At 42.4% G+C, this 26938-nt stretch overlaps 1 protein-coding gene across 1 annotated transcript in view; it reads right to left on the minus strand.

Moving 5' to 3' along the window:
- Positions 1-12371: 12371 nt before the first annotated feature.
- The window catches only part of Ust (uronyl-2-sulfotransferase), a 238928-nt gene continuing 224361 nt past the window's right edge, over positions 12372-26938 (minus strand). The window contains exon 8 of the mRNA XM_013027014.1: positions 12372-15274. Coding sequence (XP_012882468.1) covers positions 14991-15274 — 284 coding nt within the window. The 3' untranslated portion in view covers positions 12372-14990. The remainder of the gene's footprint in view (positions 15275-26938) is intronic.

Below are 26938 nucleotides of genomic sequence, written 5' to 3' on the forward strand. Positions count from 1 at the left end.
AAGTGAGTGGACTTTGTATACAACTATAAATTTATCTTTATAATTTGAAGATTATGTTCCTAGTGTTTGTTGTATTTTTTTAACTGTTAAACTATCGATTCTTTTCTCCTAATCATGGTGATGAGAGTTGGTAGTCTTTCTTTCCCCTCCTCTTCCTCCTCCCCTCCCCTTCCTCTTCCTCTACTCCCTTCATACTTCTGTTTGGCCAAAGATGGGAAAAGTAAACAATTCATTCTGCTTTGGTTGCCTATTTCCATTAAGATTTTTTTTCTCTTGAGTCAATATATCTCTGCCTTCTACAAAGTAACTCATTGTGATTTAAGGATAGGTCTGGAATCCAGGACCACATCCATACCCATGTGTAGCATGCTGATCATTTGATTTAGAACTCAGTATCCACAGCCCTATGCCAGTGGCTCTTATAGATAATCCTAGCTACTCACGAGACTGAGATCTGAGGATTGAGGTTCAAAGCCATCCAAGGCAAGAACATCTATGAGACTCTCCTCTCCAAATTAATCACCCAGAAGCTGGAAGTGGAGGCATGACTCAAGTGGTAGAGTATTAGTCTTGAGCAAATAAGCTCAGGGACAGTGTCCAGGTCCTAAGTTCAGGCCCCAGACTGGCATCAAACAAACAGCAATAACCAAAAGAATTCACTATCCAGCTCCTCAAAGTGTCTCTTCTCTAAGCTGAAGACTCTTAGTCTTTTAAATTCCCTTTCCCTGCCTGATTGTGCTGTGTATGTGGGTTCTAGATTCTTGACTCCATCAGTTGATAGCGTCAAGAAAGCACCTGTGTCTTGTTTCACCTAAAGCGATTGTCTTTGCCTGGCAAAGCCCACACATTTGCTCTAGTTTAAGTGTTCTCGGGACTTTCACAAAGAGCCCAGCACTGTTCTGGAAGTATTGCAGCTCCCTTATCCCAACTGAAGAATGTGGACAAAAGATGCTGCTGGGTCAGTGGCCTCCCTCACTGACCCCAGGTCATTATGGTGGCCATCTTTGTAACCCCTCAATTCCTGGGATCACTGTCACCTATCACCCTGGGCTCAAGACAGCCATCAACCCTACACTGTCCCCAGGCCATCGCCCCAGCCCCAGCTTTGTGTCTGTACCATCCCTGCTGCAGGGCCTCCACAATGTCCCTCAGCATGAGTCCTCTCATTTCCTTTATGGATGCAGTAAATCATTCTGCACACCACGGAACAGGGGAAAGTGTGATTTATGAAACCTCCCCGCTAGGTTCTTCCCAAGGAAGATTCCCACAGAGAACCATTTCCCCTTGTCATAAGTTTTTGTTTTCAGATTTTTTTTTTTAAGATGCTGAAATAAAATGCCCTCAGTGTTACTCCCAAGCTGACCAGTGGAATTCCAGTTCTCACAGTGATGGTTGCCCAAGCCAGGGGGTGGGGGGGGGCAGTGATCCTCATTTTGTTTTCATCTCTCAGGTTTCCTTTGACCTCCTTGTCTGCTGCATGCTCCCCACCTCCCTTAGCTCAGTGAAAAAAGGAATAGTTTATGTTACTTCCCTTGGCAGCCATTGGCTTCCCTTTTTACTCAGACACAGTGGTGAACAAGACGACCTGGGAGCTGTCCTTGCAGGGGGTTAAGACAAGGGTCAAATGGGCCTTTGTAGTGCATAGTAGCTGGTGAGGCACTAGCAAGGAACACCAGCTGAAGGCTGAATCCTGGACATGGGACTTTGGAGCCAGGCAGTTAGTCAAACACTAGCACACGTGTCCTCTGGAATTGCCTGGCTTGGTTTGCGGGTTGTAACTTTTACGTTTGTCATCTTTAATTGGTCATCTGACTATAGTAGAAAACCTGGTAGAGATGTACAGGAAGGGAAATAATTGTCAGAGTGCATTGATGAAGGTGCATTGAACTCATTCACACATGCATATGTTGAATTGAAACCTCCTTGTGCAACTATTTAGGAATAATAAAAGAATTAAAAGAAAAAGAATTGCCAGAGCAGAACTAGGAGTTCTGTATGGGTTCTTGCCAAGGGTTTAATAAAGTCCAACAGGACAAATTACAAATGGTGCAAAGTATGTATGTTTCATGTTGTGTGCTCTCACAGGTGTGTGTGTGGTCCCCTGGAATGGACGTGATGGATCCTTTCACCAATTAAATTATGAAAAGCCATATAAACAACTTTTACTGTGTTATATTTCTCAACTAATACTTTCTGAAATGAACTGATGGTTAAAAACCTAAATTAAAAAATAACTTTAAAAACATCCTTTTTTCTGGACTTGCTTGAAATTTATACTGAAAATTATAAGAATGATTTAAATAAATGAATTAGTTGATTTCTTAAGCTCATCCTAACCCATTGATCATTTACCATACCATTCTGTTTTATTTCCTCCTTGCATTTATCATTGTCATCTAGCTTGCTTATTTATTTATTCATTTAGTACCATTTACTCTTAGAACCTTAGCTTCTTAAGATCAGAGATGATAGGCTGTCAATCTCTAGTGTTATTTAGGTTATAGGAATCTTCTTCTTCGTTTTCTGATTGGTTTAGAGAAAGGGGCCTGACCCTAGCTAAGCCAATCAATGTCTTCTCAAGATTTCTGTGAACTATAACTACCAAAGAGCCAGTTTCTCTTTGGAACAGGAGTTGTGAAAATGAGTGTTTGGAGCATTTGGTGGGAAGTGCATTTTCTGCTGCTCTATGAGAGAGGGGAGAGCAGGAGAAGGGGAGAGGGAGGGAGGGGAGAGGGAAGGGAGGGAGGGAGTGGGGAGGAGAGAGAGCAAGCAAGTGGGAGAGGAGGGAGAGGAGAGGGAGAGGGAGAGAGAGGGGGAGAGGAAGAGGGAGAGGGAGAGAGAGGGGGAGAGGAAGACGGAGAGGGAGAGGGAGAGGGAGAGGGAGAGGGAGAGAAATGAAGATCCCTGGCTCCAAAGCTATACCCTCATTCTTTTTGTATTTTGTTTCTTCAACATCTTCTTCTGATTTTATAGATACCCTTCTGCTTTTGCTTTTCCAAACAAATTTCCTTTTTGTCTGAACTAGTTAGAGTTGGATTTCTGGCACTTGGACCCAGTAAGTTCACAATTAACAGAAAGTATATTGTAAGAACATAATATAATAAGTTGTGAAGTACATGAAATCACTTGTATTTCTTGAGACAAAAAAAAAAAACGGCTGACTTTGAGTGGCCTGGTCCTGTACAAGACAAAGAGAGCATATAAAATCAGAGAAATATTTGGATTATTGGTTCAAGATCTTTAGATCATTCTATTCGCTAAGGAGGTAGAACTCTATTCCTGGTTCCAAAAGACAATAATAGGATTGTTTAAACTTAGGTTATGACCATAAAAAATGACAAGTCTCTTTCCTCATTTATGGATGTGATGTTCAAGATAACAAATTTACAAGGATATGAAAGATACATATATTTTCTAATGAAATGAGCTATAAAACCATCCCTGCATTTATTGGGCAACTTGAAGATACATGAGTTCTGTTACAAGCTCATCAAGTTGATGAGATATTCTACAGGAATAATTGTATGTATGATTTTGTACTCTTCATAGCCAAATCCATTAAAACAAATTCTTTAGTTGCAAAGAAATTAGTGAGAAATACTGTGATGTGGCTTAATTATTCTAGGAGTATTTGACATCTAAAGTTGCAGAATGACCTCCTTAATTACAATATAATTTACTTAAGTGGAAAGTTCCAACTGAAACTAGACATTTGAAAATTCAGCCCTATATAGATTCATACTGAAAGTGTGGGAATTTATCTGCATTATTACGATGAGAATGGTTGGCCAAGAAACCATGGTAAGCAAAGCCACTTCCATCCTGGAGGGCTGGTTAAAGTAGCACAAGGGGCAGTGTATTGAGGTTTATATTCAGACTGCCTATCAGATAATGAGATGAGCTTAAATGTTTCTTTGAAACAACATACTCTAGTCTAACTTCTAATTCAAGTTAAACTTATGATCACATTTCTTGGAAGTTGAGAGCTATTGTTAACCATTTAGTTAATTAACTAGTGCTCGTACTGGGGCTTGAACTCAGGGCTTTGACACTGTGAGTTTTTTGCTTAAGATTGGCACTTGAGCCACAGCACCAGTTCTGGCTTTTTGGTGATTAATTGAAGATTAATTGGAGATGAATCACCAAAACCAGCCCTGCCTGGGCTGGTTCAAACCACCGTCCTCAAATCTCAGCCTCTTGAGAAGGTAAGATTTTAGACCTGAGTCACTGGTGTCTGGCTATCACTTTGAGGTTCAAAGTGGTCGAATGTACCACTATCTTTAATCTAGATGTCTGGATCTAATGCTATGGGTCTGTAATCAGCATTTTCAGAAGCACTTTCAAGCTTGTTATAATCTCTATGATTTGATATAAATTCCCAAATTCCTTTTTCAGAACTGTACTGATGTTTCTCATCGGCAAGGTGAGAATATCTCACCAGACAGTCTTTATCCAGGCATTAGCCCTTAAATACCTTTGCCCAAAGTGTCAATAGGCCTGTCCCATTGCTTCAATCTGAGTTTTTTGCACTCTTAATGAGTAGAAACTTTTTTTCTTGTTTCCTAGCTGGTTTTTTTTTTTACTTAGTGAAGTTATACTATCTGATATGTTCTTTGCATATATTACTTTTTATTGATTTATATGAATCCTTTACAGATTAGTAACATTAATCTTTTATCTTCCATATGGAACACAAATAGTTCTTATTTGTTGCTCAGTGTCTGTTGTTTTTTGAACCTCAGAATCTCTACTGTTTTTTGTGTATGCATGATCATTTTCTTTGTGCTTATGTTTAAAGTCCTTCCTTACTCTCAAATCAAATTCATCTAAGTTGTGTTCACTTGTGTCCTATAAATAAATGCCATAAATTTATTAGAGCACAGATATATATTTTGAGGTGATAAAAATAATTTGAGTTTTGAATTATATTTTAATGTATGCTATTTTTAAAAAGCAAGAGAAGAGCCAGATGCTAGTGGCTCATGCCTGTAATCCTAGCTACTCAGGAGGCTGAGATCTGAGGATCACAGTTCAAAGCCAGTCAGGGCAGGAAAATCTGTGAGACTCTTATCTCCAATAAACCACTCAGAAAACTGGGAATGGTGCTGTGGCTCAAGTGGTAGAGCGCTAGCCTTGAGCTGAAATGCTGAGGGACAGAGTTCAAGCCCTATGACCGACCAAAAAAAAAAAAGCAAGAGAAGAAGGTATGAAGAATAAGAAATATCTATACTCCCTGAGAGCCAAGAGTGTTTGCTGGATGTGAGGGTCTGTGTGGAGCAAGAGGCACACATGACTTACCTCTGCCTGTTGTTTCTTCTGGGTTTCAAGGTAATATTTGGACCAGGCAAGAAAACAGCTAGAGGCCCTGGTTTGCCAGCAGCCCCAATACAAATCACAATGAAACCTCAGGTCTTTCATATCTTACCTGCCCATCTACAGGATGAAGTTCCTGGAAAGGCATGCAATGCAAGTCTTTGGGGGAAGGGAGGTGACTTCTGTCAGTTCGGGCTTTCTTCTTCCCACTTACCACCTGCCTCCAAGTCTTGGTCACTGACTTGCAAGAAGAGGGAGAAGGGACAACCCTTATTTATGCTCAACAAAGCCCATGTCTTAATCTAGCTACATTTTTCTCTTAATTGCCTCTGAAACTGAGATTTGTGTTAAAGTGATAGGTAGAATGGAGTAAAGATCACACCAAGTAAAAATATAGGTTTTAGTATAGGAGGATCTTTTCATATTCGATTGGTGCTTGGAATTTTAGCCTCCAGAAAATGTTCCAGGAGACTCTTCCTTTCCTTTGTTCCTTCCCTCCCTCCCTCTCTTCCTTGGGGAACACAGGGCCTGTTCATGCTAGCTTATTATGTTTAATAGAACTCTGTGGCCAAATGTTCAAATGTTGCCCTCCTATCTATTCATTGGGGAACTTGAAAGTTATATGTAAAAATAAAAATTCAATAAATGGAGAAAAATGAAAACAATTGCCTATTCATTAGCTATGGAAGAATAATTGAGAAGATTGACTTTAAATAAAGGGCACTACTTTAGAAATAATAGTAACATGTTTTTGTCTCATGTGAAGAATCTTAAACTGTGTAAATGTCTATATCTTTAATATGTCAATGTGGGACTGTTTTGGACAGAACTGGTGGAAAGGGGGAAGGGGGTGGATGTCATTGAGGTATATAGGTATGTACGAAAACAGTATAGTAGAAGCCACTAAAACCTGTAAAGAGTGGAAGGGGAGATGGGAGATAAGAAAAGAGTACTATAAGGGATGATCTTCCATACATGCATGTATGGAAATACTTCAATGAATCCTCTTTGGATAATTAATGCATGTCACAAATAGTATAAAATAGCGACAAAATAAAATCAGGTCACTCTGCATGGGTAAGATGAAAATGGACCAGCTGACTGTGTGTACATGGTGCTTTAAAGTTCTTAACCATGAGTTCCTCCTGGATTACACTGCTCTAAAGCGATGAAGGATGTTAGCTTTGGGAAGATTTTGGAATTCTGGAGTAAATTGTTGTGAGCACGGCTCCCCCTAGTGTACTGAACAACACCAGCCCCAGAGCACAGTGGCTGAGCGTTCTTATCCCCTGGACATCTCATTGGAACCTTTGAGATCTCCGGTCTGCCACCACCTTCCTTCCTGTGGCTTAACCAACCCCAGGTCAGGGAAGAAAGGAGACAGATGGCCTTATTCCGCAGGATTTGAGCACTGGTGGTCATGGGAGAAATGAATAGACGTGAAGTGCTCAACTAATAATAAAAAGTATTTAAAAATCTTAATTATAAAATTTCTTTTTCCCAAGATAAAAGCATGCAGTAAGGGAGGTAGGGAGTTCCTAGATGGAACCACAGCGGAAGGAAAGATCTCTACCTATGGGAGCATCTGACACTGAAGCACTGTTCCCCAATGCTTCATCTCTAGAACATTACTTCTACATGCTATCAATGCTCCCTTGTATCAGGGTTCTGGGTTAAGTAATTGTGAAATATTTGAGATCTGGCAAAGATAAAGTGTCTTTTAGACTGAGTCCTCAGGATGCTCAGAATATACCACCATATGACAGTAAATATACCACACAAACAATGGCAGCAGTCCCCAAATTATTTAACACAGATTTCTTTATGCATAGTTCACACACTTGGTTTGCTAATTATCCTTTGGGAATATGCACTGGAGTTCAATTTTGGCACTTTCCAGTCAAACTCAGAGAACAAAAAGAAAATGAGCTACAAGAAGAAGAGAAATAGGTGATTTGATATAAACAGAGGGACTTTGAAGTGTGTGATCAGTATCATCACTGTGGGAAGTCGGTGTATGAAAAATTAACACAGCAGCCTGTGATATTCTTGAGAGGAGGTCAAAGTGGCGAACCATGCTGAAGGTATTGCCAGCTGACAAAATCACTACTGCACTATCCTTACTCAGTCACAGCGCTAATTCCTAGAATGAGAGACAAGATTTTAAAGGACAGCATTCATCCCACCAGATTATCCACTTTTATCCAAACCTTTCCAGCACTAATCACATGGATGTTTGGTCTCATTATTATTAATAATAACAATAACATTATTATTATTATTATTATTGCACAGAGTTCATTGTATGTCAGTCCTGGGCCTTGAACTCAGAGCCTGGGTGCTGTCCCCGAGCTTTTTTGTTCAAGGTTACTGCTCTACCATTTGAGCCACAGCACTACTTCTGGCTTCTTTTTGATAGTTAATTGGAGATAAGTGTCTCTCTGAAATTGTGAAAGATCAAAGGAAGGGGTGACACTGTTGAAAAAGAAAAAAAGTTATTACCTGACTTATGGAACTGTATATCACCTTTATAATAACAGTTTTAAAAACTACAGGAAAAAAAACAAAAACAAGAGTTTCACAGACTTCTGCCCTGGCTGGCTTCATGCTGTGATCCTCAGACCTCAACCTACTCTTAAGTAACTAAGAGTACCGGTGTGAACCACCAGCACCAGCTTACACAAGGTTTGTTTGTTTGTTTGTTAGAAGTTAGAGAAGTCTGTATCTAGACCAAGTTGTAAACTAGTGATGAATCCTGTAACTCACAATGGAACAAACTTCTTCCAGAAAAGGTTTGCAAAAAGGACAAAAGCATGGTACACAGAATAGTACACAGCCCAGGAAGTGGGAATCTACTCCATTCCTCAGGGCGAGACTTTTCTGTATCTCATGTGTAGTGAGATTTTCTGTATCTCATGTGCCTGTCCCTTTGAGCTCAGTTCACATTTCACAAGTGTTGATTTCTGCTGGACTTGTGGGGCAACTTGTAGATGCAATGGATGGGGCATCAGTAGACCCAGAATTATGTGTAATCTATGCTCCCCAGCTAGGGGAACAGGCAGGATTCGGTGGCTAGAACAGATTCCTCATTGGTATTCATGGTGAAAGGTGGGAACGGTCCATCCCAGAGCAGCTCTTCGATTTCAGTGGTGCTCTAGTGTGTCCTAGCTGCATTGACTCCAGGCATGGGAAGTCAAGAGATTTAATCCAACACTGGGTGCAACACCAGCTGGAATTTGAACTCAGGACTGTTCCCTGGACTACAGCCCTTATTAGTTAGTTGTTCTGAATCTTGGTTTGAGCCTTCTCTTCAGCCAGCCAGCATGCCGAGTTTGGCAGGACCATGCTCTGGGCCGTCTCTTCTCATGACTGGAATAAAAGGCGTGTTACAGGTCAAGTCTGAATGTTCTGGCAACCCAGCCAAGGGCAGATGGCTCCACGCCTGCTCGAAGTATACAGTGTCTGGTGAAAGCCAGATTGAAGATAGCTAAACTCACCCGCCAAGATTCCAAGAGGAAAAACTGAGATCACATTTTTCCTCTGCATGGTGATTTTTCTCTTCTCTACCCTTCCCCCAACCTTTATTATTTTTTTTAAAGGGAATCCCCATGTTTATACATTGAAATCCAAAGTGCACAGTGGACAGTTCACAGTCCTGTGACCCATGAACATCTGTGGGGCTGGGTGTTCCTTGGGAATTGGTGGAGATGGAAGGGTGAGCCAAGCCTGCCCTAGGCAGAAAGGAATTCTCCAGTGAGGGAAAGAGTCGGTGAGCCTGGGAGGGCTCAGGGCCTGTTCATCTCCAGTTCCAGGAGCATGTCTGCACTGGACTTCCACTAGTTTTATGAGCTGGATTTTCACTGTTAATTTTTGAGGTGAGTTCAGTGGTAACTTCATAAGCAGCAGGGCTGGAATCTTCATTTTTGCCTTTAGGAGAAGTAAGTCTACAATCTGAGATGGGCAAATAGGCATCAAATATATTTACTAGGAATCAGGAACCTCTCTGTGTCCTTTAAGTACTGAGATAATTCCAGAAGAAAATGTTTATTGTGTCTGTCCTAGAGGATTTAAGTGATTGAGAATCATTAGGGCCTCGCCTCAAGAAAGAAGGTGGTAGCCAACTGGGCACTGGTGGTCAAGCCTGTAATCTTCACTCAGGAGAATGTAAGGATCAAGGTTTAAAGCCAGTCTAGATGGAAAAATTCAAGAGATTCTTATATCTAATTAACCAGCAGGTAGAGGTGTGTTTCAAGTGATAGATCCTGGAGAAGAAGCTGAGGGACAGTGACCAGGCCTTGAGTTCAAGCCCCACAAAAAGAAAATAAGAAAGAAAGAATAGAAGGCAGAAAAAGAGAAAGGAGAAAGAAAAAAGAGAAGGGAAGAAAAGTAAAAGGAAGAAAGAAGAAAAAGAAAAAAGAAAGGAAGAAAGAAGAAAGAACGAAAAGAAATTAGGTGACCAAGCTAGCTTGTCTCCCAGAAGAGCTCACAAAACCTCAATTTGGTCCTGGGTGTGGCTGGCTATGCCATGCCTTTTCCAACTCATGTTCTAGATCAGTCAGTAGATAAACTGTGGCTGTGTCATTGTTTTAAAATTCTAGTTCATTAGATGCTCAGAAGTTCCATGAAAAACATTGGCTTATGATGTATTATTTGTCTTTCCTCTCAATCTTGGCTTTCTGTCTGTCCACTGAAGCAATGGCCAGGACCACTACACTCAACTTCCCTGCAGCTCTGGAGTCAGATCGGGGGCTCAGTTCCTTTGCTGGAACTTTTCTGCTGCAATCTGGGCATGATGAGATGAATTGTGTCCCTTCAAAACTCACTTGCTGGGGCTGGGAAGGTGGCTCAGTGGTAGAGTGCTTGCCTTGCATGCATGAGGCCCTGGGTTTGATTCCTCAGCACCACATAAGCAGAAAAAGGCAGAAGTGGCACTGTGGCTCAAGTGGTAGAGCACTAGCCTTGAGCTGAAGAGCTGAGGGACAGTGCCCAGGCCTAGAGTTCAGGCCCCATGACTGGCAAAAAAAAAAAAAGGACAAAAACACAAAACAAAAACAAAACAAAAAATCCCCACCTCACTTGCTGAAATCATAATGAGCAATGTAGAATGTGGTCTTTGGAAAAAAGGGTCTTTACGAAGATTAAAAGGAGGTCTTTAGGGTAGGTCCAATACTCTTATGATTGAGGTTCTGAGAAGAGGAAACTTGGACACAGATGTGTGATTTCATATGGACGTGAGAAGTCCATGTGAAGACCCAAATAGAAGACAGACATCAGCCAGCCAAGGAGGGAGGGCTCAGAAGAAATCAGTGTATGGGCACATATTTTAATCTCAGACTTCAGCCTCTATCCAGAGCTGTGAGGAAAGAATTCCTGTTGTGGGAGCCTGTGGTTCTTGGTTATAGATCCAAGTAGACTACAACACTGGGCCTTCTGAGAACACCTCTTCTGCACTATGAAGGAAGTTCATTGTGACTTTGTTTTTGTCTGTCACAGGGCTGGAACTCAGAGGTTGGGTGCTATCCCTGAGCTTTTTCTTTCGCTCAAGGCTAGCACTCTATCCCTTTGAACCATAGTCCCACTTCTGATTTTCTGGTGGTTAATCAGAGATGAGAGCCTCACTGTATGTTCCTGCCTAGGCTGGCTTTGAACCATGGTCCTCAGCTCTCAGCCTCCTGAGTAACTAGGATTACAGGCATGAGCCACCAGCACCTGGCTTCAATGTGATTTTTTTTCTTTTTTAAACAGAACTTTAATACTGATATTAGCCTAGAATAGGCTAAGTATTTTGTTTTTCATAGATTTCTTTGCTATCAGATACAAAGTAAATGGTTTTAGTAAATTAAGTCCTTTATTTTCTTGAAAGGAATTTCACATTTGACCCATAGAATGATTATCATAATGGCTATGGATTATCATTCCAGAACACCTCTTGAAGAAATACTGCTGTTATCTACAACATTCACTTAAAGGCAAATAGCTCACTGCATAAAATTGTGGGTAGTGACACATCTATAAAAAAAACTCAACTTGAAGCCAACTGAGCAACATCAGATGGGGCTTAACTCAGCTTTTTTTTTGGGGGGGGGTCTTGGGGCTTGAACTCTGGGCCTGGGCACTGTCCCTGTGCTCTTCAGGTCAAGGCCAGCACTCTATTGGTTGAGCCACAGTGCCACTTCCGGTTTTCTAGTGGTTTATTGGAGATGAGAGGCTCATGGATTTTCCTGCCTGGGCTGGCCTTGAACCGTGATCCTTAGCTCTCAGCCTCCTGAGTAGCTAGCACCGGCACCGGGCAGCCTTTTTTTTTTTTTTTTTTAATACTTTTGCTTTAAATATCATTCAGCCACTTGACTGGGCTATAGAAGAACACATTAAATGATAAGAGGCACTAGTGACTATCTATAGCGATTAGATTATTCTTCAAAATAAATCATGTTATTGCCAAAAGAGCGTTTTCTTTCACTTAATACCAAGATTTTAATTCTTCTATTTTACAAAATGTCACAAGTGGCAGGAAGGAACATGGTCTCTAACATTCAGAAAGAATGGAGATTGTCTTTCTCTCCTTCCTTTTGCTTGCAGGGCAAGCACTTCTAGGTCAAGACCAACCACTTGCACCAGCTTTTGAGGCTGTGTGTTTGTGAAGTAGAATAGTTTATATACTGAGAGATGTAGAGTACTGTTCCTTTCTTACACTATTGTAGATAATCAATGAAGCATCTGACACCAGCCCAACCAGTGGAAATACCAATAAAACCAATTGTTTATTATTTTATATTTTTAATGTATTATATTTTATAAACTTGATGAAGAAATAATTAGCTCTTTTTTTCCAGTAAGATTTTTTAGTGTCATGTAGTTTATAAGAATGAAAGTTGATAAATTTTCAAAACTCATCTTTCCAGAATCATCTTGAAGAGAAAAGCTTTTCCAATTAAGAAGGCTATGAGGTACTCTCTACATATGATTAGTTTCAGCTATTAACAGAGTGGAAAAAAGTGTCAACTTCTTTATATTTATTTATTTGTATGGGTAATGAATAAATTAAGGAACACTTCATCTCAAACACGGATTGCTTTTATTTTAGCTAAGCTAATGCTTCAGTTCCATATATATATATTTTTGGATTTCCATCAATGTCAAACATCATTTTTTTTTCATTCTTAAAAAAAAGATTTACAAGCACTTTTCTAGTACTCAAGAAAAGTCGGCTGAGGGTTCATAATAATTTTCCTTTTAAAAAACATCCATCAGACCAAAATAAAATCATTTTAATTAACTCCTTCCTGAGTAACTAAAACCTTGGAATGTGCTGAAAGGTTATAATAAATAAGGCAGTCAAAGATCAACTAGCTTAAAATGTATTTTTTAAATTAAACTATGTAAAATGTACAATATATTTCATGAAGTACCAACTATGTTGGGCTCATGGCCAAGGAATGTCATGGGTGCCCAAATGAGCTGAGGAAGTGCCTGGACTTTCAGGATCTCGTGGGGACAGAAGAACAGGAAAGTTCTGTAGGTAAACTGGTTGGCATCTGCTGCTGGGAACTGACAATGATCATTGCTGAAATAAACGCCGCTGAGCCCACAGGAAGAAGTACCCCTCAACTTTGCACAAAGAGGATGAATTTCTTGAGGAACCAGGCATCCTGCTGTTCACACAGCAGAGGAAGAGTTAGCCAATACTACTTGATTTTCTGGTCCTGAGATTGAACAGTGTGTAAACGAATCATCCATCGTTTATATGCAGTGCTGTAGAAATGACTCCCAAAGTAGCAGGCAGCCGTGCTTGGACTGGTTTGGAATATGATAGCTGTTTTCTAGGTTGCCTTTTAAAGTACACCTCTTGGAGCGGCCCTGCTGGCTTTGCATGGGACAGAGGATATTTTTTTTTCCTCTGTGCATATTTGTCCTATTTACTTCTCTACCCTAAGACAGGCAGAAAGGAGGATTACAAGTAGCCCAGTGCTGGTCTATTTTGTGGTGGTCATTTACTGTAGAGGTTTATGGGTTGGAACCTCAATACACCCCATAATAAAGGAACTTCAGTGCCCACCTGGCAGGTTCCAAAGGACTTGCTCTGTATCTTGGCTGCTTTCCAGTTTTAGTGAAAGAAGCAAAAAAAAAAAAATGTTTTTTTTTTTTAAGAGACTTACTCGTTTCTGAAAAGTAGAAAATGTGTACCTTGAATAAAGTCAGAGTCTTAATTACCAAATACTCCCAACTGGCTTTGCTGGGATTCTTTGAGGTCTGTTGGAGCAGACACATTTGTTGTACCCTTCCTGCTGCCCCCACCACACCCCAGCTTCTCAGCTAGCTAGACTTTATCCACACCCAGGTGAATGTGTGTGTTTAGGAGATTTTTTTTAAAGGTGAAAACATTTCAGAATTTAAAGGGGCATATTTCTAATGACTGAACCAGGGCATGGTTGAGGAGTCAGAGAGATGTCTGGGGGTGATGGAACTGCTTACCATCTCTCTCACCACACGAGAACTACCACCTAGTCACAAAGCTGAGCAAGCAGCATCTTATCCACAAGTCCCCGTGCTTCTGTCTCTGATACCCTTGGTAAGAGCTCACAAGAGCAACAGGTTCCATAAGAGAGACTGAATTCTACTGCCTCTGCCAATGACTCAGGCCCCTTGTTAAATGAAACATCTACCTTGTAGGGGGGCATATGATGAAAGACATCAGGTGTTTGTTAAGACCAACTTGACCTTGGGCGGACATGAGAGATTATGCACTACCTGTGTGCTCATGATTGACTGATTGCTACAGCAATCCATAGCAGAGCTAAATTAGTTTGCAGGACTTCCACTTGAAGCAGTGTAGTGGACTGAGATGCTTCTGATACAAGGAATACAGATGAGGCCCTTTCTCCGCTGGCATGGGTCCCCTAGATTTGCTCAGTTCTGCCCACAGTCCTCCTAACATCAAATGAATTCTTTGCTCTACTACACTCTTTTGGAGTCCATCAGAATCTTGTTTAGAAGTGGGATCTCTCACTGGGTTTTCCCAAGCACTTTGACCTTGAAAGGTACTCCAGGCTCTGATTGGTTGGAAATGTGAGTGCCATAGACAGCTTGTCCTTTCACAGGTAAGTATTCTGCTCAGGGTGTTAGTGTCCCCCGAGAGGGACCAGAGGAAGAATTCTACCAGGTGGGTACCCAGGGCCCTCCTCCCATTGAGGTTCTGTCTCCTCCCATTGAGGTTCTGTCTTCTCTTAGATCCTTCTAGAGGGGATTCCCTGGGCGCTGAAACAAACAAAGGTGGATGTCTTCTACCATTGAGATTGCAAGTCATTTACAAGTCATTTTACAAATGATCAGCTATTGGGTTGTGAGATAGATTTCTTTCTCTTGTGTTATCAGATGGGGGTGCATGAGGGCCAGGGAAGACTATTTGAGAGGAACAGGTGCTTTGTGATGGACCCATCTACTGCATCTGGGAAAGCCTCAAGGAATCAAGAAGAAGGAAAACACACACAGAATACAATTAAACCAACAAAACCCGCAAAACCGGGCATCTCCCAATGACCCCCAACATGTGGGAATGTCTTGTTTTCTTTAATGCACAGAGCATTAATTTAAGTCCCTTCAGGATTTTTTTTCTTCCCCAAAGAATTTTCTGGAAAAGGGAGATAAAGCCATGGATGGAGGCAACAACAGGGCTGGCATCACCTCTTATAAATATCTTCTAGCCACTTTTCATCATCCTGCTCCTCGTCATCGATGGGCTCTTCAGTCTCCAGGGGCGTGGGGATGAAGAACTGTGGTCTTGGAGGGGTCCCGCTCGCGTGAGACTTCAGTCCAAACTTGCGCTTCAGCAGGTGGAACTGCTCTTTGACGTAGTGGTAGAACTCATACTCGTACCTCATTCTCTGGTAGAGAATCTGCACAGCCTCGGGAGAGGGGACAGTCTTCTTCACGGTCACAGTCATGTTTCCAAGTTTCCTATGCTCTGCAAAAGAACCAGAGTGTACATGAGCAATGCTGTGGCCTAAAATGAATGAAGGCGACCAGCTGCAGGCCTACTACCTCACACAGGCAGAAAGAAATGACATCCAAGCTCAAGAAGGTGCGGGGGGGGGCGGGGGGAGGTGGAAGGATGCCCTGACATATGTGGCAAAATTTCCCTTACTGTTAGCTGTCAGCATCAAACACAAATAGCTAATTCCCTCTAGCAGACCATGAACCCTGTGTTTGGACCACAATTCAGTTGTGGTAGGTAACAACTTATTTCTAACTCTAAGGTGTGAACTCCTAGTTAAGCTATACATCCTTCGGAACAGCAAAGCCTCCCTGTTTCTTCTTTTTCCTGACACAAGAATACAGGGCTTTGTCTTCTGAAAGAGGTACATATGAGCTGGCTCACCCCTATATAGCAATCTTAGTACACACAAAAAATGAAACTATGGATATATAAAGTCTAATTTGAGACAGGATCTAGAAGGACTGTTAGAATTTTAGAAGGTCATTTTTAACTGATTTTTTTTTTTTGGTCGGTCGTGGGGCTTGAACTCTGGGCCTGGGCACTGTCCTTCAGCTCTTCAGCTCAAGGCAAGCGCTCTACCACTTGAGCTACAGCGCCACTTCCTTTAACTGATTTTTTAAAAACTGGGTTATATGTAGTAAAACCTATTTAATGTTCTACTCATGCTTAAGAATAAAATGTTATACTATGTGGGGAATGAACTACACAATGTGGGGTGGGGAGTGGTGTCGGAGGGGAAAAACTGGAAGAAAATGAGGGAGGGGGGTGACACTGTTCAAAAAGAAGTATACTCATTACCTGACTTATGTAACTAATCCCTTGTACATCACATTTACAAGAAAATTTAAAGAAGAAAAATAGAATGCTGTTTATATACTTAATTTTTAATTTAAAAATCTTATATGATTTTAACTGGTTTAAAGTGTATAATTATTTTTTTCAGTCATAGGGCTTGAACTATGTCTGAGTTCCTTTTGCTCAAAGCTAGTGCTCTACTACGTTGAGCCACAGTGCCACTTCTGGTTTTCTGGTAATTAATTGGAGATAAGAGTCTCAAGGACTTTTCTGCCGAGGCTGGCTTTGAACCTTAGTCCTCAGATCTCAGCCTCCTGAGTAGCTGGGATTACAGGCGTGAGCCACCAGCCCCTGGCCTAACCTGTATAATTTAATGGCATTAATTACACCCATGGTATCATACAACCATCAACCATTATTTCCCAAAACTTTTCATCAGTTTGAACAAAAACTCTGTACTCACTACACAATGCCTCCCAACCAGCTCCTCTCCTTGTTCCATCTACTCTCTATCTCTACGAATTTGCCTCTTAGAATCATACAATGTTTTGTCCTTTTGTGTCTGGCTTATTTCACTTGGCACAGTATTTTCACAGGTGGATCAGTATTTCATTCCTTTTTATAACTGAGTAACATTCATTGTATGGATATACTGCAGTTCTATCCACTCATGCACTGAAAGACACCAGGTATTTTCATTCTTGGCTATCAGAATGGAGATTTGCATATAAGCATCTCTTTGAGACCATGTTTCCAAGGCTCTGGGTGTACACATCTAGGAAGAGAATTTTCAGCTCTTAATATAGCTTTTCCTTTACTTACTTATTGGTTGCTTGCTCAATTCTACATTCCTATGAGTGTAGTGTGGAGGGCCCTATGTCTCCAAATCCTCTCACAATTGCTATTTTCCTTTTTCTTTGTCTTCTTTCTTCTTTTTTAATTTATACTCATCCCAGTAAGAGATGTGAAGTGGTATCTTGTGGTTTGAGTTTTTATTTCTATAACGAGTAGTGATACCATGCTAATGTCTTTTTTTTTTAATGATTTTTTTCCATGTACTTCATGGCCATTTGTGTCTTCTGTATTTAAGTCCTCAGTTCCTTTTAGAATTGGGTTGTTTTGCTGAATTGTAAGAGAGTTCTTTACATATTTTGGATATTCTACATACATATACATACATATGTATATGTATATGGCATATGTGGCTTATGATATGGCATATATATATGACATAGGATTTGCAAAATACTTTCCCTGATTTAGGAGGGTGTTTGTTCACTGTGTTGATGGTGTTCTTTGGTATGCTAAAGTTCTTAATTTTAATGAGGACCAATTTATCTTTTTGTTGTTGCTTGTACTTTTGGTGTTATACTTAATAAATGACTGCCTGGTCCAAGATCATAAACATTTTTTTTCCTATCTAGCCTTTTGCCATTCTTATTTTTAAAAGTTTGTAACTAAACTGAGTAAGTATATGATTTACTACATACAATTCTAAATAATTGCTTCCCAACTTAAATTCACCAGAACACACATTTTCCAATTTTCAGGGTACCTGAATACTTTCTATTTCCAATTGTCATTCTAAAAAGGTATTAAGAAAACTTACTGAGTAGTGATGGTCCCATTGAAATAAGAGTATGGCCCTTTTAAACTGACTCTTTTGAAAGGCACAATGAGTTTGGATATACCAGTTTACCAGTTTTAGAATTTTGTTTAAAGAATTTGGCATAGACCCTTCCAAAATGGGTTCACAATGGAACAGTTTTTCATACCTACCTTCTCTGCAGGAATAAGCTCTAGCTAATCACTGGTAAGTCGTGTTCAGAGTCGTAGCATAGGTCTTCCTTTTGATTTTTATAATTATTTGCCAGTCTTGAGGCTTGAACTCAGGGCCAGGGCACTGTCCCTGAGTTTCTTTTGCTCACGGCTAGCACTCGACCACTTGAGCCACAGCACCATTTCCAGCTTTTTTTGTGTACGTGGTACTGAGGAATTGAACCCAGGACTTCATGCATGCTAGGCAAGCACTCTACCACTAAGCCACATTCCCAGCCCTTCCTTTTTAGTTTTAAAACAGTAACAACATCTCTTGGATGGCAGACCCAGCATAAAAAGGTTTTTCTTTTTTCTTTTTTTTGGTAGGTAGTGGGGGCTGAAATCTGGGCCTAGGCACTGTCCCTCAGCTCTTCAGCTCAAGGCAAGTGCTCTACCACTTGAGCCACAGCACCACTTCGGCTTTTGTCTGCTTATGTGGTACTGAGGAATTGAACTTAGGGCCTCATGCATGCAAGGCAAGCGCTCTACCACTGAGCCAACAAACCATTGAGAGGCAGGAGAAAAAACGAGTCCACTCGTTTACCGTTTCCTCCAGGCCATTTCTCTCAGAATATTCTACATTGGATGCTGAGGTGGGAGAATCACTTAAACCTAGGAGGAAGCAGGCCTGGACAACATATCAAGACTTTGTCTCAAAGGAAAATCATTGGGTTGAGATTTGTTATCTCATAAATAATTCCTTTGATTTAAAAATTATAAAATTTCTTGGGTCAAACTGTCCCATTTTCAAATTATTATTATTACAAAAACCTGCATGCCATTGAATAGTTGGGGGAACAAGGCCAAGAGAAAATTAGGGTATTAAAGAAAACAGGAAGCTGGGCACTGCTGGCTCAGGCCTGTAATCATAGATCAGAGGGTCCAAGTTTAAAGTCAGTCTGGGCAGAAAAGTTAATGTAAGACTTGTATCTCCAATTAACCTGACAAAAGTCAGAGGCAGAGGTATGGTTCAAGGGATAGAGCACTATTCTTGAGTGAAAAACCAAGCAAGAACATGAGGCCCTGAGTTCAAATCCAAGTACCAGCACACACACACACACACACACACACACACACTCACACACACACACTCACACACAATGCAACACAAGCAAACAATAAAGAGAAAAAAGATAAAAAGGGGGGCTGGGAAGGTGGCTCAGTGGTAGAGCGCTTGCCTTGCATGCGTGAGGCCCTGTGTTCGATTCCTCAGCACCACATAAGCAAAAAGAAAAAAGCCGGCAGTGGCACTGTGGCTCAAGTGGTAGAGCGCTAGCCTTGAGCTGAAGAGATGAAGGACAGCTTCCCGGCCCAGAGTTCAGGCTCCATGACCAGACCCCCCCCCAAAAAAAAAAGGGTTGAGGGTAATTGTTTCCTTATCTCCACAGAAAGATCCTCTTCTCAGAGTCGTGTTGTTCCTGGTCTCTTGCCCTTTCTCCTCTTTCAGCGAGGAAGGCCAAGTGTATTGTGGCTAGGGTTGTGCATTTGTGACTTTGGAAGAAGGTGCGAGGAAGTCCTTCCCCTCCCCAAGGCAAGTGCACCCTGTTCAGAGTTCACATCTTCACAAATATGGCGCTGCCCTGGGCCATGCAAGCTCCATTCTCCCTCAGAGCTTTAATTACAAAAGTTGACACTTAGCTTTGTCTGCCTGTGTCTGATGTCTCTTCCTTAATTAGTTGAGAATGTAAGCAGGGGCAAGTGGGCATTATTTATTAGCCCTTCAAACCCTAAAGACAAGTAATGCGAATACAACATGCTGTGAGGGCCTCATTACTTGTGTAGGAAGAAGGTCCATCGTTTGACTCTAAACTTTCTGTGCAGCCAACAAAGAGTGGAACATACATCATTGCTCTTATGAAAAGTGGAATTACTGAGAAATGTTTCCTATCAATTTTCATAATAAAGTGCATTAATGGAATTAACATTTCATCATTTAAATAACATCCCTAGAGTAAGTCCAGTATATTAAGTCTGTTCTTAACAGCATAGACTCTGGGGGTTCTGCGTAGATCCCACCAATATTGCCTTATTCTATCCATATTTTAAGGCCATGGAAGATACTTGTATCTCTCATCCTGACCACAATGGTATGGCTAGTTGGTGGAAGAGATCAGAATGAACACTGAGAAGTCGAGTTCTGTGTTTGCTGGTAAAGTCTACAGCAGACAGTCTTTTAAGATAAAGGGGAAGGTTGTGAGAATTTTTCTACCAGAGTTTTTAAAAGAGTGACCACTGAAGAGCTGAAGCAGAGACTCAGATTCAACTCACACTGTTAGTAAGCGCATATTAGGGGTTTGGGTTATGTCATTATCATCATCATCATCATCATCCTCATCCTCATTATTATTTTGGTGCCTGTCCAGGGCCTTGAACTCAGGGTCCAGGTGCTGTCCCTGAGCTTCTGCTCAAGTGGTAGATATAAGTCTCCTGGATCTTCCTGCCCAGGCTGGCTTTCAACTATGATCCTCAGATCTCAGGATTACAGGCATGAGCCACCAGTGCCCAGCCATAGATATTATTTTTCTTTGAAGTATCATGACCCTTATTTTGCAGATGGGCTAGAGAAGCCCTGGGAGAAGAATGACCTACTCGAGGGTCACACGGCTGGTAAGAGTGACAAGGGGGGTTTGAAGGTTGTCCCCCTTCGTGTGGGACTTTCTCTCTCACTGTAAACACTGAGCCATCACCAGTGAAGCTCCCACGAGCCCGCAGAAAGCGATCGCTGCCATCTGGAAAGACCAGGAAGCATTTATCTTGTGCAGTCAGGGGAGAGTTTTTAAAAACTCACCATTTTGAAGACATCTGGTTATATGTGTGCATGGCTACCAGAGCTACGGAAAAGCCATTCCACGCTAAGTGTTCCACGATTTTGGAAAATGCCCGACTTTCCCTCCAAACAAAACAAAGCTACAAGAACTGTGGGCTCAGCCTCTCTCCAGACTGCTGTCATGGCCGCTCTAGATGAAGTTATTGGGTGTTTTTGTGGTATCTTCATTTCAGCCTCGACACAATTAGGCTTTTGAAAAATGAATACCTGCTATCAACTTGCTTTGGGAAGCGAAGGAGCCCTGGGAGCTAAGCGCGCCAGTGAATGTCTTCCCCTGGCCATCCTTTGAACCTGGCAGGAATGGACAGATACTTCAGGAAGCACATGGCTCTCATGTTCACGGAGAAATGTTTCCCATGGAGAGACAGATCTGGAGCGCTCTCCATGAAGGCAGGGGTGGTAAGCGGGCAGCTCCAGATCACACTGGCAATGTGTTATTTGGCCCACAGAATATATATATATTTTTTAAGAAATCAACTAAGTTATATGACGGTCTATTTCACATGGAAATCTGGATTTCTGGCTACAGAGCTTAGGATGATTGCTCCCTTGAGAAAGGCTGGTGCTTTCTAAGCAGCCTCAAACTCAAAATGCCAGTTATGGCTGGGCATGGTGGTGCACACCTGTAATCACAGCTATGTGGGAGGTGGTGGATCTCAGCCTGAGGCCAACCTCAGGCAAAAGTAGGAGACCCTGTCAGAGAAACTAAAATCAAAGGGATTAAGAGTGTGGCTCAAGTGTTGGTGTACTTGTGTAGCAAGTGTGATACCGAGTTCAACCCCCAGAACTGCCAAAAAAAGGAAAGCGCCAGGGTGGGGGTGGGGGCATGAGGGAGGAAAAAAGAAAGAAAGAAAGAAAGAAAGAAAGACCATATGAAGAAAGAACATATGAAGAAAGAAATCTGAGTTTATGCTTCTGTTTTAAAGGCTTTGAAACTCTGTGTTCCATAAACCTGGGAAACAAATGCTTTATGTTGAATTTAAGGCTCAATTTAGGCCTTCTTGCTTTGTCCCCTGTCATCTTCCTTTCTTCCTTCTTCAATTGATTAAATTGGATAAATTGTGCATCCAGCTCATCAGGAGTTCCAGTAGTGAAGGGACACCACTGCCCAGCACCACCATGAGGCGGGCTGGAGGGAGGCTGCTCTGTGACAGACAGGCCTCCTCCGCCAGGCACGCAAGCCTTTCACCCTGAAGGAACTCCCAGCCTGGCAGGGTCTCTGATCAAAACTGCCCATGGATGGGAGCCTGGCTTCCCAAGACACAGCTGCGAAGTGAGACATCAGAAGCTGGTTCTGAGTCAGGCTCTTCACTCAGGATGGAATGAGGCCTGGTCTGATTGGAATAGACTTGAAATGAGGCGTGGAGATTCCTCTCTGGAGGAAGAGTTGCTGTGTGCAGAACATTTCTTCAGCGTAGTCTCTGGTTTTGAATTGGGAAATGCTCAGAAAGCAGGGGTCAGGGAGAAACTGACCGGGGGACTTTTTACTTGAATAGCAAAATAAAGGTTCTGTTTTTTTCTCTGCAGACATGTCCACTGAGCGGCAGTCAGGCGTGTGTGGGACAGGTTCTTCCAGGTTCTGAGGACGGGGTGGCAGCGGCCTAGAGAGCTGTGATAGTTATAACTATTGATCCCTTTTCATCTATCAACTCCAAATGACATACAAGTCTGTATCTGGTTAGCTAGTGCTAGTAGTGGAAAAATAAAAAGAAAATGAGAAGCTGGGTGCTGATAGTTCAGGGCAGCAATCCTAGCTACTCAGAAGGCTAAAAGATGGGGCGAAGACAACTCCAGCAGGAAAGTCTGAGAGGCTCTTATCTCCAATTAACAATCAAAAAGCCAGTAGTGGAGACATGGCTAAAGTGGTAGAGCATCAAACTTGAGTAAAAAAGCTCCAGGACAGTGCCTAGGCTCTGAGTTCAAGACACACACACACACACACACACACACACACACACACACAACACACAATGGGATAGCAACCCCTCCCCATGCTCTTGATGGCTGCTCTTTTGCCAAGCCCCGCCTACTTCACAAGGTCCTCACAGCAACCCATTTCAACTATGGGCACCAAGGGAGGGCACTAGACTGGCTAAGGCCAGTAAGTACAAGACTAGAAAGCAGGCTTTCTGACTCCAGGCTCGCTAGCACCTTGTTGCTATATCACAGGCTGTTAATTTCCCAATTGAGTGGAAATCTATAACCACCTACTTCTCCTGGCGCAGATGTGTATTCTGGCATCAAGGAGATTGTTCAGAAAGAAGGGCTCAAGTGTTCTAACTTGAGGGGAATGCTGTGGTGATCTGCTGAAAACCTGGCTGGCCAGTAAAAAAAATGGTTTCAGAATGAAAGGAGCTGTGTCTTTTTCAGTTTTAGCTCCCTGGTTGGCGTTCAGCTCCACGCCTGGTACATAATGACCCTCCATCAACATTTGTTGATTTGAAACCTACATTTTAAATCCATCTGTGTAAGACTGAATTAACTCAAAGGGCAACTTTGGGGTTGACTCTACATGCCTTTTTTTTTTTTTTCTTCCTAAATTCTTTTCCTTGGTCGAAGGTCTTCCTTGGGCAAACTTTCCATTTCTGGAGATTTTTTTTTTTTTTTTGTCGGTCGTGGGGCTTGAACTCTGGGCCTGAGCGCTGTCCCTCAGCTCTTCAGCTCAAGGCGAGCGCTCTACCACTTGAGCTACAGCGCCATTTCCGGTTTTCTGGTGGTTTATTAGAGATAGGAGTCTCACGGTCTCTCCTGCCCGGGCTGGCTTTGAACCGCGATCCTCAGAGCTCAGCCTCCTGAGTAGCTAGGATTACAGGCGTGAGCCACCAGCACCCGGCTTCTGGAGATTTCTTGAGGCAAGGATGATAGGGAATGCTTGGCTCTCAGGCTGTTCTGGACAGGTAGTAGTGTTTGCGTTAGTTGGAGACCACTTTTATAGTGGCAGATCGCATTCGGACACATAGCAATGCCTAAGAAATGCCACAATAAGGGATGGTTGGCCATAAATATGGATGCAAACAGACGTGTCACTGCTATCTTGCAGCGAATGAATTTGCACCAAGGTGTGTTATTTACTGCAGTCAACAGCTAGAGAAATCCAAGCACTTTGGGTTAAAAAGGTGTCTGTGTGATCTGATTTTGGGGCACTACTGCTATTCAGTGGATTGGACTTGCCAGAGTTTTTGATATTTTCAAATGTTTCTCCATTAGTGAAAGAAAAATGTTCTGTTTAGAAGTAAACCATTCATCTGATTGCACCACTTGCCTCTCGTGCCAAGGCTTTGCCATGGATATAATGCAAACATTTCTAGTGGCTTTTGAGTCGATCTTGACTACTTCCTGGCAGAAGATCTTGGAGCAGACCACAGGAAATATTGTGAGCAAGCCGAAGTCTTAGAATAGGAGCTACACATGGGAAGTTCTACCACAACCCTGGGGAACATATCCCTGCTCAGGCCCATGACACCCCACACAGGATGCCTCTGTCCAGGGCACACACACAGTCATGTTTGCAAATGCCCAGGCTCTTCCCCAAAGCACTGTTAGGTTAAGTGTCAGCCTAGTTCATGTTCAAGACGACAACGTGGTGATACGTATGCCTGCTTAATGCAGGTCGAGGCCACCATTGGATTTGTTGCTCTACTGCCCAATTGCTGGGACATTTTGCAAAAGCTGAACTTTGCTCCCCTCCTCTGTGGCCCTGACATTAGGTTTGGACTGGTTCATAACCTTCAGTCCTCTTAAGAAAGTCTCTTTAATGTAAATAAAAAGGAAATCACAGACCTGTCTCTCCCAGCCTCCCCTCCCACCTCTCCTCATCTGTCAAACATACAGAATGGAAAAACGATGTTGCTCTGGGTCTGGGCCAGAACAAACAATCTGGAAATACTGTGTAAACCCAGCTGCTGCAGTGGAGACAGAGGCCTTGCTTTACGACCTTTGAGATGGTTAGCCATATGCAAAAGAACAGCCCTCGGCCCTGACTCACTCTGCATTATTCCGGCTGCACCGACCATGGCATTACTTTCCTCCACTGATAGAAATGCGCATCCCATGCTGACCAAGGCCCCTCTTCCTGTCAAGCCATGTTTGTTTTAACCTGGTCTGGCAGAGATCATGTGATAGAAATAGATATGAGTTTCATAACAACCAGAGGCGGGACCAAATTTGACCACCATGAATGAATGAGTGAACGAATAAGCATCCTATTTAGCTTCATGTGGCTAATGGAGAAGCCCAGACGTTCTGAAGTTCTCTGTCTGAAACTCTGATGGACTGGTATCACCAGGTTCAATGACATGCAGCACACAGGGAGAGGCACAGCTTTGTAGGTGATCCTGCGATGCAAGCAATGGTCAGGTGTGCTGGGACGGGAGCATTAGCCAGTAGGAGAGAGAGCACGGGGTTTGCCGTGCAGGGTCGGCGAGTGTTTGCAGCTCTTGTAGAGCCCTGCAGCACACTGGCCGCTCCTGAAACCGTGTGAACACGATGCTTGTCACAGATAGAGTAAACTCATTTCCTGAATTAGGCAGGGAGGCCACACAGTTCAAACGCATGAAATACAACGGCAGGCCAGCCGGCCTGCGGCAGCTGCCTGCGGGCGGAAATGAATGTGTGTCACTTGTGCTCACACTGATGTGCAGGGCTGACAGGGCCAGCTTTGATGTGCCGGCCGGTGATCGATGGCATGTTAAGATCGGCTTCTTGGAGGTATGGCAATTAAGGGGGAAAAAAAGAACAAAAAGCACTTCATGGCTGCCTCCCAACTTAGGGCTGGTAAAGTAAACAGAGGGAAAGTTTTATTCTTTTTTTTTCCTCAGGTTTCTTTGGGAAGTAGAAATAGCTAAAAAAAAATAATAATTTGAGATCACTTTGAATTTCAAGGGAACCTTTGCTGTCTGTAGCCAAGTGAAAGTTCTAGAATTTTCTTTTTATAAATGCCCAACATTTTTCTAGGCTGTTCCTTTGAGGAAGGAGAAAGAAGGCTTTCTAATGGTCGCGCTTTGCTTTGCTTTTGCAAGCAGAAATGCATGAAAAAGGAGAGGGTTGAGAAGCACTGGGCAGTGTGAGGTGTGTCACAAAGGCACGGGCCCCTTTGGGATGGAGCCCTGCTGGCCAGGATGCACTGCAGAAACATCACACGGGTGGGTGCTTACCCCACTGAATCTGGAGGTGAGGGTGGCCTGCTGAAAGGAATTCTGGGTTCCTGCCAGCATGATTCAACTCCACACATTGTCCTAGAATCTGCCAGGATTACTAAGGGGCAGCAGAGGAAAGCATCAGTTCGGGAATTATTTTTTTTGGCCTGGGCTCTTTTTGCTCATTCATCCATGAACACTTAAGTACGATTCCAGTAAATATGAATGGGAGCCCCTGAAAACAACTCAGGTCACACCTTGAGAAGGAGAAGGAGATAATGAGAGGAGCCTGGGCCATGGGGAAATCCCTGCCTCAGGGGGGACCAGGAGGCCCCTCCCCCATCCAGCAGGGCAGCAGAGATGGGAAAGGGCTGAAGGGGCTGATGGGAGCACATGCCTGTCTTCTGTTGGGCTGATGAACACGGGCGCACTGGACACACTTGACGCATTGTGAATCACCGTGGAGCCTGCCATGTGGAGAGACTGGGGGAGGGGTGTGTGGTCTGCTGGTGGTGATGGGGGCCGCCGGGTGAGGGGCTGCACCAGCCTTCCACCGACATGCTGGAGTCCTGATGCTTATACCCGCTCTCTCTGTCAGCCAGAACATGTATAAGCTTTGAGCCTTAACTGTCAAGAGGGTAATTTAAAACTTGAAATGTTTTCTTCTCTTTAAACTTGAAATGTTTTCTTCTCTTTATGATGTACATATATGAAAACTATGTAGGTAAATGTTTGTCTATACACATATATAGACATTTACATGTATATTTACATGTATATAATGCATATATGGATATATACCTATATATACATGTATATAATACCTATCACATATATAAACATTTACATGTGTATACATATACATGATACATAGATGGTCAAGTTTTTGGAAAGCTTGGGAAAAAGACTAAGAAAATGACTTTTAATCAAACCATGATTATTAATGCAGTAATATATTTCTTTTTAGTCTTTTCCTAATATATATGCATATATATATAAATTATAAAGGTATCTATTAGATTGCTATTTAGTTTTATATTCATGCAACCTGATGGC

The sequence above is a fragment of the Dipodomys ordii genome, unplaced genomic scaffold (assembly GCF_000151885.1).
Source record: "Dipodomys ordii isolate 6190 unplaced genomic scaffold, Dord_2.0 Scaffold98, whole genome shotgun sequence".
NCBI lineage: Eukaryota > Metazoa > Chordata > Mammalia > Rodentia > Heteromyidae > Dipodomys > Dipodomys ordii.